This window comes from Malaclemys terrapin, chromosome 6 (genome assembly GCF_027887155.1).
Source record: "Malaclemys terrapin pileata isolate rMalTer1 chromosome 6, rMalTer1.hap1, whole genome shotgun sequence".
Lineage (NCBI taxonomy): Eukaryota > Metazoa > Chordata > Testudines > Emydidae > Malaclemys > Malaclemys terrapin.
In genome coordinates, this window is record NC_071510.1 from 44676247 (window position 1) to 44690254 (window position 14008).

General features: G+C 39.6%; 1 protein-coding gene across 3 annotated transcripts in view; it reads right to left on the minus strand.

Moving 5' to 3' along the window:
* Positions 1-14008, minus strand: part of AGTPBP1 (ATP/GTP binding carboxypeptidase 1) — a 128311-nt gene that overhangs the window by 77187 nt on the left and 37116 nt on the right. For all 3 annotated transcript variants that reach the window (XM_054032072.1, XM_054032070.1, XM_054032073.1), the window contains 4 exons: positions 4371-4438; positions 3588-3651; positions 3176-3322; positions 2450-2581 (listed from right to left, as the gene is read on the minus strand). In XM_054032072.1, the coding sequence (XP_053888047.1) occupies positions 2450-2581; positions 3176-3322; positions 3588-3651; positions 4371-4438 (411 nt within the window). The remainder of the gene's footprint in view (positions 1-2449; positions 2582-3175; positions 3323-3587; positions 3652-4370; positions 4439-14008) is intronic.

The following is a 14008-nucleotide window of genomic DNA, read 5'->3' on the forward strand; positions in this document are numbered from 1 at the left end:
TGCTAGGCATTGTACAAATGTATCTAGGTCTTCCTATAAGAGCTTGCAATGAGCGACCATAATCTAGCTGTAAGGGGAAATATTAAAAAAAAAAAAAAAAAAAGTGGGGGGTGGGGAAGGGCCTGGTTCTGGATGTACAGAGGATGGCTACTTAGGAAGTCTGAAATGTTCAAAAACAAGCAGCACCAGCAGTGATGTAGGTGTTTCCCCTCTGTGCTATTGGCATCTGTCATGCAACTTTTTGGGAAAATATAGTGAATAGAATTTGCCCTGGTGAATTTTTTCAATATACAGAATCTACATGGAGACATTTCTGTCCCAACAACATTGTTTTCCCAACAAACAGGTCAAGCACAACCACTTGGTTATAGGACTGTTTAACTTTCTTAACAATTTTAATTCCACTTTCTCAAAGCGATCCACACTGGATCTTTCAAAAGGAAAGTCAGTGGATCCATTCACAACAGAAAATTTCTGGCTGTTAGGAACTGAAACTTCCTTGATCAAATCACTTCCACACCGTTCAGTTGCAGCAAACTGCTTGCAAAGACTACCCTGAAAATTTTTTTCTTCAGGAATCTTTGTAAGCACCAGTTCATCTTTACCTTGCTCCACAGAAGCGTTGCTCTGCTGAGCCACTACCAACTCCTGAGTTTTACTTACATCCAGAATCACCTTTGGCTTATCAGGCGGATTCCTACACAATCCCCTTTCAGGCAAACTGCTTTGATTGGGCACTTACTTTGTTCTGCCTGTTATTACTTGAAGCCACTTAAATCCTACTTTTTATACTTAATACAATCACTTTTGCTTATAAATTAACCCAGAGTAAGTAATTAATATCTGGGGAGCAAACAGCTACGCATCTCTGTCAGTGTTATAGAGGGCAGGCAATTTATGAGTTTACCCTGTATAAGCTTTATACAGAGTAAAATTGATTCATCTGGGGTTTAGGTTCCCAGAAAGATGGAATACTGGGTGCTGGGAAAGTCCCTGTTAACTGAGAAGCCCCTGGGCTAAATGAATCTTAGTTTCGGTGAACTGAAGGGGGGGGGGGGGGAGAGAGTGGCCCAACCTCTTGGCCTGTGCTGTAGCTAACTGGTGTGTCTAGCTCAGCAAGATCGGAGTGGAGGGAAGCCTTCTATGGCAGGGGGTTTGTTCTCAGTGGTATCCCAGCACATCTAGTAACAGTCTTGATGGAGTTACCGTGACCCAACCCGTCACAGTACCGAGTAAGGGACTGGCACTGATGCAGTGGCCTAGGCGAAAGTCGGCAATGCCAACAGTACCACGAATGGTGGACATACTGAAGTAGACACTGTTGGCGTCTGATGCTGTTGCTTGCTCAGTGTAGAGGGTGCTGCATGCCTGGGTACCAACAGCTGGACTGAACTGAACCAGACCCCCAGTGTCTATGCTTGCCCGCCATGCTGGCAAAAGATACTGAGGCCCTACCAGAGCTGTCTCTCTCTCTCTCTTTCATGCTCCGGGACTTTGCAGCCCCACCAGTGCTGGAAGAGGAGTCCTTCACCTCAACAGTACAGAGTTGAGAGGTCATCGCTTTGGAGACTAGATCTCGCCGAGAATCTGTGACTTCTTCAGAGTTGGCTCCTTAAGGTGAGAGTCCTCTTTTTAGAAGCCTTCCCTGAAGCTTCCAAGGTCTTCCCTTTCGTAGAGGAAGCCTGCGCTGGATCTGTCTGAGGGGGAAAAGGGGTGGTCTCCTGACCTGACTCAAACTGGCTGAAGAGTGTGTTCCATCATTAGCAGTCTGAATTTAATTTCCCGGTTTGTCCTTGTCCCGGATGTGAGAGCCAGGCAGAAGCGGGACTCCCGCAAGCAATGGACACACAGAGGGGTGGACACTCACAACTATAGCCTCTCAGCAGGAGAGGCAACATTTGAAACCTGACAAGCCAGGCATGCCCTGTCAGGAAAATAGTAAGTCTCTCCCAGGGGAAAGGGGAGTCAAACAATCCTTTCACTCATCTATCTATACAAACAACTGACAACTATAAAAAAAAAAAAAAAAAAAAAAAAAACACACTATCTTAACCTCTACTGAAATATTACATAAGCCAAGGCAAGCTTAAGACTGCCATACTAAGGCTCCATCTCTGGCTGAAGTGGGTGAAAAGGAACTAATGGCTGTTCACCCGCACACCCCTATATAGTCTCTGTATCCAGCACGAAGAAGCACAGGGCACGTGCAGGGGCCGAACGGACACTGCTAACTGCAAATCTCTGATCAAGGGCTCGAGAGGCACACGGGCACCTGAAGTGAAGCACACATGGGGACACCACTTAAAAGTAGTAAAAAGTCTTCAGAAAATAGCAGTCATTGTAATCATGTAATATTAAACAAAAAAATTAATTCTCCATTTAAACATTGTCGAATACTTTACCCAGCACTGTATAAAAAAGAGAAAAAAGAATGCTTTGCAATACTTACAGTTGGTTGAGTATACTCTTAGTACTTGAAGACATGGCAGGATTAACCTGTGGTTCTGCAAATTCTGTTTCACCAAATTCAGAGATATGTTTAGAGCACCACTGATTCGAGCTTTTACTCCAAATTTTTTATCTGTAACAAATAGAACAGAACCAAAACCGAAGAAAAATCACTGAATTTGATTTTGAAGCTAAATTATTCTACTTCTGTAACTAAATAAGCTTAATTCAAAAGTGACCAAAAAAAGATATTTCTACATCTCTACCCCTCTCCTCTGCATAATGAACTCCATTTCACCATTCCCTTCTTGTCTGCATGCATGCCTTCATCCACTAATGCTGAGTACACTGGTGCCCATCTTGAAAGGTTCAACACCTCCAAAATCAGGCTCCTAAAACCAGGCCCTAAATATCAAGTTGGGCACTCAAAATTTGAGGTACCCTAATTTAGTCAACACTTCCAAAAATTTATTCTTGATCTCTCTCTCTCTCTCTGTTTATCCAACTGTAAATGGACAAGACGTGACGGGTGTGTAGTCATTTTAAGAGCCTTCCAGTAGTGCATTAAGCGACTACTACAATGATGAGCGCACTATACAAACCGTTACAACATAGAATAGAACAGATAGTTACCTAATATCTGTGATGAAACAATCTTTTAAAAGTTCAATGAGATCATCACATGAAGGATATTACACATGGATAAAGTATTAACCATTATGATTACCTTTTGGACCAATTTTTGCAAGAAGGGAATGAAGCTGCACCATTAACTCCTCATTGGGTGGGGAATCTTTGCTGGCACTCAAAAGTAACTGCAACAAGATCTGCGTCCCTCCTTTAGAAACTAAGACACTTGCTTTCCGACCACCACCTTGAAATTAAAAATAGAAATATTAGAAGTAGTCAAAAAATATTAAGATACCTAGCTATTTAATCTTTTCTTCATATCCATTTGCAATGCACCAAGCAATATTGGCACTATTCAACTTTTATATACATGCATAAACTAGACTTTTGATCACTTTTAATCTCACAAAAATAAAATTATGTAAATCAGCTATTTCTTAAATGCCTGGAAAAAATATAACAATTTGCACTAAGTACACAAAAAAAATTGCCACTTGATTAAAACTTACCAACTGACACCAATTCAATGAGGATATTTAATATATTTAGAGTAGTCTGAAGATCTCTTGTATTCTGAAATTAAATAATATTCTTTTAGTTTTGGTAACAAATATGGCCTACTGGACACAGATGTATCCTTGCTTCATTTGTAACAGTAATAGGTTTTGTTTCAAGACTTATTAATGGGAGTACCTTATTACATTTATTTTCCACAGCCACACATGCCCTTCCTTCCAAGCTTCAGTCATTAGCATACTTAAAGCTTATACCCAAATAAACCATCTGTAGTTTTATATTTGCCCAACTTCTCCAACTTTTGAGATCCACAGACATTTCCAAAACAAGCGGTTTTATTTTGCTTGAATTCTACTTGTAAAAGAAATTTTCTTTGGTAAATACTTGAGGGTTTTTTTTTTTTTCTCCATATTTTAAGAAACTTGTATATTTCTTGTTAAAATTCGAATATCAAAATTGAACGATTGACACACTGCTCAGAGTTCCAACTGCAACTCAAACCACTTGACTTATGTATTTTTAGACTTGATTTAGCAAGGCACCTAAACACAGCCTAACTTTAAGTACAAGTGTAGTTCCTTTGAATATTCAAAGTTAGGCATGTTCTTAAGAAACTTGCTGAATCAAGGCCTTAGATATCATGTAACGATCAAGATCATGGACAAGTACCTTTTCGTAGTGGCCAAGAAAATTAAAGAATATTGAAAAATTGGAAGTCTGATATTTGCAAACTATACAACTTAGACATACACATGTACATGAATAAGATGTTTTACCTCTAATGTTGAAAGGATAACTTCTATTGCTGGGGAACCTTTGGCAGTCATTTCCTTCCTGGTTTTTTCTGAAAGTCCAAGAGATTATTTTTTCCTCAAAGGAGATTATAAAATTAGTTGAGTAATTTCTGAACATAAAAAATGGATACCACATTCTGAAAAATCTAACCTATAAAAAGAAAACCTGCACACAAAAAAGTCATTTAGGGTACAAAAACCTATCAAAATTAGGGTGAACTGATTTAGATACAGTAGGAATGAATTCATACCTTTACCTATTTTTAAATACAAAATTTGAACTGCTTTTCAATTTATTTTTAATTTTGGTTAACATTTTTCTTTTTTAGTGTACATATCTCCGCACACCACAGTTTTGGCCAAAAATACTACAAAGAAAGGTATCTTGTGCAATATTTCTGGAGTCACGTAAGAGTAATAGGAATTTCTGGAAATTTCATGAGAAAGTCAGTTTTTGAGATTTCCAGAACAATTTCCTGCTGTTTTCATACAGCAGCCTTATTCCAGGCAAGGAAAGAGGACGGAAGATGGATTTTTAGGTGCAGGAGTGGGGGCGTTAACATGTCATCAGATATAAGCTTGTTACAGACTGCAGCACAGTAATGCTGACATTTGAAAAAGAAAAGGGGGTGAAATAAGCAGTTGTAGTTCAATTTACGGAGCTAGACACTGAAAGCCCACAGTCTATGATTCCCTCTCCACCTTATTAAGAGGGTAAAGTGCAGAAAATGTGTGATTGGTGAGGTAATACAATTATTGCTATCCTATGACTTGCAAATAGTACTTCAATATGGGGGTTTTTGAGGATCTGATTCCCTGATCTCCTGGTTTATGTTACCTGCTTCATGTAACTGCCAAAACAAATCAATATATAATCCCAATAAAGTTTCTTTCTGGTTTACTTGTGGATGGGCACACCAGACTGCAAAAAACAGCTCATGAGAGAGTTTATTATACTATTTTTGGAACACATGCACATCTACTTTCTCATGAGCACAGAGCCATGGAAGGCAAATCAGGGTTTTCTTTGGATATGTACCAGCTCATTTTGGTTTGACTTTTTCACATGTCAGGTGAGACAAATCAAGTAATAAAAAAGCCAAACCTTGAAACCTCACTTCCAACCACAATATCAGAGTAAGATGAAGGAAAACAAGCAACATTCTTAAGCTTTTATTTACTGACACTATAGAGAAATAATCAGAATCAGTATCTATGTCATTTGAAGTGCAATCATTCACACCCAAAATAGTTTCTGCCTGCTTCTAAAATTGGCTGCTTTTTTCATACATCTCATACATAAATGCAGATGTATGAGAAGAGATGCTGCACGCCCTATGATCAGCTGAACAAAAGACATTTTAGACTCAAAAGTGCTGAAAACCAATTAATGAAAACAAATGCTCTGCCAAGAAAGTAGCTAATATAATAAAACCAATAAAAGATCAGGATCATACTACACACTGGCTGGCCACATCTAAACTGGAAAATACATGTCACTATGCTTTATGTAATAGAATAGATTTCTATGAATAAACACTAATTTAACAGACAAATCCACAAGTGAGGTATGTAATCCTTACAGTCAACAAAAATTTCAGACAGACAATCTCTTTTTATTAGGAAGGACAACACAAAATGTAAGTAGGTTTCATTCCCCAGCCTTCAATCTAAACAATTAATTGATTCCAGTCTTCTTTGACTACTCCACTGGCCCTTATCACTTGTGTTGACTAGAGTCTCTCAGAATTGAATCCACAGTATACTTCACAGGTATAAACACAGAAATACAATCAGCATCCTCAATCTTAACACAAAGCAAAAGATTACATACTGTGTACTCTTTAGACTCTTGATTCCGGAACATGTCTCCTGATTGAAAATACAGACACCCAGCTGAAAATGTTGTCCCCATTTATAAAAATCAATCACTATGAATATTTGTAAGGCTCCTGCCTGAATCCAGTTAAGTAGAAAGGTGTTCATTACTAAGATGCATTCAGGGAAAGTCTACTGTGGAATATTCATGATTTGATGGTAGCAGTTTTTTTTCTTTAAATCGCCAATATCGAAACTAAAGAGTCGTAAGGCTAGCAGGTTGTTGTTTTTTTTAAAACTTCTCATATTCCAGAATAGCTGTGTTTTGGCATACACTCCCCACCAGAGTACCTCCTCACATCAGAAGGTGGAGTTGTAGTGGTTCATCCACTCTAGTATCTCCTGTCCTAGGTCTGCAAAAGTCTGCTGCTTCCATGGCCTAGCCCTCCACCCAGGTCACTTACCAGTCCAGTCCCCTTTTCCAGATTAACAGAAAAGTCCAAACAAAAACAGGAAAAATCCAAAGTCCATTGATCTCTATGCCAGGCCCTCTGCCTTCATCTGGGACTCCTCATTCTTGGCAGTAGTTCAAGTAGGGTGGTACTCTCCAGTACGCAGTACCAGCAAGAGATTTTTAGGGGGTATGGGGTACCAGAAAGACTTGGGTCTGGGGAGAGGAGGGCTGCGCTCTGTGTCCTTAAAGGAGCAGAACACAGCTAGGGAGGGCATTCATTCTTTATATGGCTTTAACAGCACAATGCATATACACCTCTACCTCAATATAACACTGTCCTCGGGAACCAAAAAAAATCTTACCGCGTTATAGGTGAAACCACGTTATATTGAGCTTACTTTGATCCACCTGAGTGCGCAGTCCCGCTTCCCCGAAACACTGCTTTACCGTGTTATATCCGAATTTGTGTTATATCGGGTCACATTATATCAAGGTAGCAGTGTACTAACAAACTTAAACAAAGGCTTTGTTTAAGTTTGTTAGCATATGTATTGTACTGTTAAATTGGTCAGGAGTCCTCAAGGGGGGGGGGGGGGGCGGAGAACGGGGATGGAAGGTGTTTAAACTGTGTTTTTGATTCTGTTTCTCCCCATTGGTCTGAATTATCCATGACATTCATACTGCATCACATCAAGTCCAGATCATTAAGGAATGCCTCTGCTTGCACTGACCAGAGAATGTTTGGATTCTGATGTCAGCCCAGTTCTGCAGCCTGACAGGAATCCGGTGTTGTCCCCAGTGCACAAAGAATTCTTCTTTGCAGCCAAACTAGTCTAACATGCATTTTGCTAACTGGAACTGGAGCAGCAAAACAAAGAAAACAAATGCCTCATTTTCCAGCTTTGTGGGTGAGAGAACTATAAGTGAAGATTATAATGCCAGACACTGACGACCTTAAACCAGCAGCCTCAGGAATCTACCAAGAACTTTCCTGAAAATATGTTCCCCATCTTAGCAACAAGATTTATCACACATCTGCCCACCTTTATTTGATTGATGCTCCTTCTGATCAGACATCTCAGGCATTGTCAGTTTCATATAGAACAATTTACAAAACTTGGAACCTAATCCTGTAAACCCTTAATCATTTGATCAATCCCATTGAAGACAATGGGACTATTTGCATGTCTATGGACCAATTTTGTGGTAAGAGTTTCAGAAGTCTGTTCTGTTCCTATAAAGGAATTTGACTCTCCCATTGACATGCAATGTTTGGTTACAATATCATAATGCAGTTTAGGATACAGTTCAAATTAAAATTTGTCTTTTAATAAGTCATACATATGCTGAAATGACTCCTCACCCAACTCCCATATAAACAGACTGAAATACTACATAATTTGGGGGAAATGAGTAGTTAAGCATGTTAATGTTGGTATATACGAACACCCATTTCATCACTGTACTGGAAAATATAGCTGAACTTAATTTTCTATGGAATTTGAAGAAAATTTAACAGCCCCAATTGTTTTCGGTGTTAATCAGTGTGAACCTGAAAAAATTACATACCTTCTAAGAGAAAATAATCAGTCCACACTTACTGAAAAAAAAAAAATCCTTTTAACTGGTGTTCAGAAGAGTGCTACAAGACACATACATAATCTCATGAGCAGAGGGCGGAGAGGATACCCATTCACATTATGACCAGCAAAAATAAATAAATAAAATCTCAGAGGCAGAGGTTCACAGATTTGCAAACCTAAAAACCTGTGTTATGCTTTAAGCCACCTCAGCACATACCAGGTTTATGAACATTAAAAAGTTAACTGCAAAGGAACACTGAAGCCCAATAACCTGAATGTGTGCCAGCCAGTATGCCCTCACTGACTAAAGGTGCAGTCACATCTGAACAGCTAAACGGAGTCATGTCACTGGCTCCCTTTCTGTGGTTACATAACAGATAATAAAACTCCAGTGGGGCATGGTGCTGGCACACAGGGTCTCAAGTACGTCGTGTGATTTTTCAGAATCACTTTTGGGAATAGTCATGTAGATGAAATAGCCGGTACTTATGTTTATGCTATCTCTATGCATGTATATTCATCTTCATATCTGAAGTTATGAATATTAGCTATGTTTACTACATGTTTGCTCCTCTGGTAACGCCCACAAGCTATTTAGCCAGCACATGAAGGGACAAGTCAAGTCAAGTTGAATGGCCCATTAAGGAACACTTAGCTCACAACGGACCCTGGAAAACGCCTGTCTATTCTTAATGGACTTTTTGTGCATGTTCTAACTAGAAGATGGGTGGGGGTGATGGATATGTAACTTGCCCATGTGACTCCAAACACCATCTTTCATAGTAAGAACAGATCTCCATTTACTTGGCAAAAGCTAAAAGGCCTGGCCTGGAAACATCTATTTTGCCTCTTTCCTGCTCCAGCCTCTGGACTATGAACATATACTAATGGGAGCATTCTAACCAAGGGACTGAGGACTTTAAGGTAACCTGGAGCCTTCATATTTCCTTGATCCTTTGTAGATGTACTTATGAGTTGCATATGGTACAGAAACTGTTCTACCCTCATTGATTGCGGATTTCTCCCTTGCAATGGACAAAGATCAGATATCTGCTGACTTTCTCACATGAGTTAGCAGCCTTTGATACCTGTGGTATAAGCAACATAGCCCTTGCTTGAGTGGTTTTGTTCTTTCCTCTCCAAATGTCAAAGCCTGTTCTCATTGAACTCAATAGCAAAACTCCTTTTGATCTCAATGGGAATAGGATTTGGCCCCAAGAGATCAGAGAATGTGATTTTGATAAATTGCTTATCTGTCCAGAGACAGTTCTCATGCATGTTCTGCCAGGCTCATTTTGATTGCCCCTCCTGTATATCATGGTGAGGAAAACAATAAAACAATTTGGGCTGTAGTTCTATCAAGATGCACATGGCACTCTTTTTCATCAAACCCAGATGGCACACATCTTTGATTTCCTAGTGCCTGGCGGAGAGCAATACTTAGATAAAGGCAACCTAGCAGAAGCTTAGTTTGGACATACGGGAGGCACTGATAGTGTGTTAAGGGAAAGTGGGGTGATTGTCCTTCCTATCCTTCTTTCATTTAAGAAGTTTTCAATTTGGGGTGCTGCTGGATCCTCAATGACACCTGGAAGTAGAGGTGGCACCAGGAGCCCAAAGCATCATTTTACAACTGCATGTTAAACAGTTTAAAATTTTAAACAGGTAAGGGGAGTGTCAGAGGGGACAGGGAGAGCGTGGGGGCCCCAGGCTGGGGTGGGGAGGAGTCACATGGAGGGTCACATGCCCTCCCTTGTGTCCCTCCCATGAGTGCAGTACCGGCAAGAAATTATTTCTACTTGCACCACTGATTCTTGGCCTCTTTCCTGTCCTGAAACCTGTATTCCTCACTCTGTCTGGGGAGAGGAAGGAGAACCCAGGCTCACCTACTCCTCTGGGTTATAGGCCAGGTACCCTGCCTGAAGCACCACTCTCCCACCCCTTTACTGTTTCCTACCATCCATCACTTGCAGATCATTCCTCAGAGTCATACACCAGGGGGTCATCTCCTCCAGAAGATCTGGTTCCCTGTTGCTTTAGGCTACTACTCCTGGTGGCTCCTTGGCTTCTATGGCAGCCATTGGGCTGTATTTCAAACAGTCCTCCTGGTTTCCCTCCCTAAGACAGGAGCTCCCCGCAGCCCTCCTCTCAGAGCTGAGGTAGTGAGAGGAGGCAGGTACCTCCGACAGACAGGAATCCCCCCAGCTCTTCTCCGTGGAGATAAGGCTGTGGTTTAGGCCAGCTGTAGAGCCTTAGCCAGCTTTACTTTCAGCTGGACCTTTCCCCCCACTTAGTCTTCCAACGTGGAGCGCTCAGCAGGCCAGCCTTCTCCTGCTGATGTCTGCCCTGCTATGAGGGAGGTGGCAGCATATGCGCTGATCTCCTTCCCAAAACTCATTCCAATGCTCCAGGAGACATCGGAGCTTTGTCTTGTCCCCGCTGCCAAGCTCCTGTCCCAGTACTTTAAGGAAACAGTAATGGGAATTCCTCTGAAACACTACTTACTCCCGAGACCATTTCCTCTCGCCCAATTTCACCAGACCTGCCAAAATCTTAAATGACCACACCACATGAGGACAATGGGCTGACCCCTAGACACCACTGATCTTAAGGGGTCAGGTCACCCCCATCACAAGCTGAACCATTTTTATTCAGTTATTTCCAAAACCAAAAACATTCATTTCAGAGTGAAGCCAACCTATAAAAAACAGCCCCAATTTAAAGTTTTGAAAGCCATGAGCCACTGAAAAAAAAAAAAAAAAAAGTTAGTATGGAAATAGCTACGTAACTCTAACCTGTATCTGTACTGTGATTATATGACTGACCAAACTGCTGCAGAATCATGCTCTTGCAAAATGCTGCACAGATTCTCCAGAATATAAACTTTCATTAAAAAGTAGTACCTAGTATTAATGGAGTGAAAATTACATACAATGCACATATGTATTCACTGCAGAGTTAACAGTGACCGTCACTCAGGTGCTGCTCCTAATCTCCCTCATATCATGCACAAAACCCTCTCCCCCCAAAGTCTGGTGTGCTTTTAACCAGGGCGAGCTGGGGATGTAAGAGTGCCCAGGTGTCACTTTCACTGAGGTTGGGAACCACTCCCATCACCCTTACAATGAGGACACAGGTTACATCGCTCAGCTGCCAATAGTCCTCCAATACCTTCCCACAATTCCCCTGCATATCCTGAAGGACAAACATGCTTTCTCAAGTCACTGGGAAAGAATCAGAACAGCTCAGCTTAGGGCAGCACAGAGAACCATGGGATGTACCCCCATAAGTCTCAGAGTCACACACCGGTGAATCCAGCACCACTGAGGACACAGTAACTCGTGTATGGCTTTGCAGTGTGGCTGCTCACACCAGAGACAGGTTAATCTAGGTGCTCAGACCCAAGCGTCAATCATTAAGCCTAACTCTGCAATGAAAACATACCCCTAAAAGATTAATGATGCAGTGTTGTCTGTGTGACTAAGCAGACAGATTGAAACAATAACTCCAAGAAAAGCTTGAACTCCTCCCATAAATCTAAACATTGTGTTAACTAGAGCTAATCAAAACTCAGGACTTTCTGTTCCATGGGAAGTTTTGACATTTTAAAAAAGTTTGCTCCCATTTGGAATGAAAACTTGAAATTGCTGAATTTCAGACAGAAGGGAAATGCCAAAACATTTTTGTTTTAGGGAAAACAATTGAGCCATTTCAATTGGATTTTTTCCACAATGAAACAGAGCAGTCAAGGGAGTAGAAACCTAACGACCCTAGTCATAGAAAAGGACCCCATTGTACTAGGCTCTGTACAAATATAAAACAAACAAAAAAAAGAGATTGTAAGCCCCTTGGGGCAGAGACTAAGTGTAAGTCAAGAGACATCAGATGGATATATACAGATGAGGAGCAAGAGTAAATAAACTCAGACCTTCTGGAACTAGACTGCTGAGGAACACTTATTGAGGAAGTAAACATTTAAAAAAATTAAGACACTGTGGAAGAACAAACGAACAAACAAAAACACTAAAGAGAGCTATTTTCCATTGCAAGAAAGGCACAAGACTCCCCCTGATTAAACCAATATTTCAAATTTGAGTTTCAGACTTAGTTACCTGCAAGGACATAGACCAAAGAGTATCACAAGTGTATCTTCAGAAAACAAGTGGTAGACACCTCAAAATTCAATTTCTATTGCATTGTTTTGTGGACTGGATTTTCTTAAGAGATTTTCAAAATGCTAACTCAACAGTGACTTGATTTAGGTAAGTATGTGTGATCATTGCAACATACTGTTATGGTCCCCAAGAAATGCAAGAAAATAACTTTTTTGCTAGACTTAGCAATAAGAACACTTCATGTACAATTAATAGAAACACTCAAAAATTCATGGTCTTATGTACGTGGTACACTTAATGCACATCTTCATAAAACTCTCCAGGTCTTCCTTAATCGCCAACTAGTTTCAAGCCAAAATAACCATTCAACCATTTAACGTCTATTAAGAAATTTCTGGTTAACAGCACTCACAGCTAAATGCAAGTTTTCTTGTAAAATTTAAAATATCAGTTTAATCTTCAGACACAATTAGTACACATTTCTTCCCTTCTGCAAAATCTTTTCAAAATATTGCAATAAGGTAATTTCAGAAAAAATAAACTTAAAACTAATCTTTTTATTGCACAATATAACAGCACTCAGTAAACTTATACTGTACTGTGTCTTACAAAGCCCCAAACTTGTGACAGGCTTGTATTCACCATTCTTTTACCATACTTTAATTCTTAAATTATAGCTCTGACAATGCAACAAGTATTTAGTTGGAGAGTCATGAAATATTACTTTGGGACATATTTAACATGGCCTTTGACAGGAGCTTTCTCCAGTTTCTGAATCTAAGACAACGGACTCTTAAAACAGTGCAAAAAAATAGATGTACTATCATTAGTTTTCAAAGCAGACAAAAAAGAAAAACAAACAGATTGACAAATGAGTTACAAGGTTATTTGTGACTTCATATAGAAACATCAACCTGCTAGTGTTCAGCTGCCAAAATGAAAATGTAAAATGAGAAGAGACTAGCATGAGAATTTTTCAAGAGGTAAAGTTACACTGATGTGTGGAAAGTTTCAATGTTTCCAACATGTGTCTCACATACTGCTGATAATGCTGTACGTTAGACTGAAGAATCTCATCTAAAGAAATGTAGCCTAACCCAATCCCTAGTTAACCCCTTTATTCCCTATAGCCAATGTAACAGTGATTAAATGAACTACCTAATGAGGGGGCATCTTGTGCCTGCTTTAAATAATGCACCAAGCAAAATAAAAATAAATCAATCCAATAGAAAAGCATATTAAGACTGTTTAGAAAACAAGATATGAAAATAAATAAATAAATGTATATAGGTTCAACCATATCTCGTAACAAAAAAAATTCCAAGTTTTCTTTAACTAATGAGGCCCTTTAAAAATTGGGATAAATGATCGTTTAATCAAAATTTTAATAAATACATTGCTATACCTGTCCTCCATTTTTACTCTTTTATACAATTCATCTATACTGTCTTCATAGTTCCCTTCTTTCCAGTTATATTACGAAGTTCTTTCACTGTCAATGAAGGTCCCCTAAATTAACTATTTTTAATATATGCATTTAAATCTATTCAAAGTGCATGACGTAATGTTATTTTATTACAAAGTATTATTTTACAGCAATCCTAGTAAAAAAATTAAAAAAATATCCGCAAAAAGGGGAGAAAAAAAAAC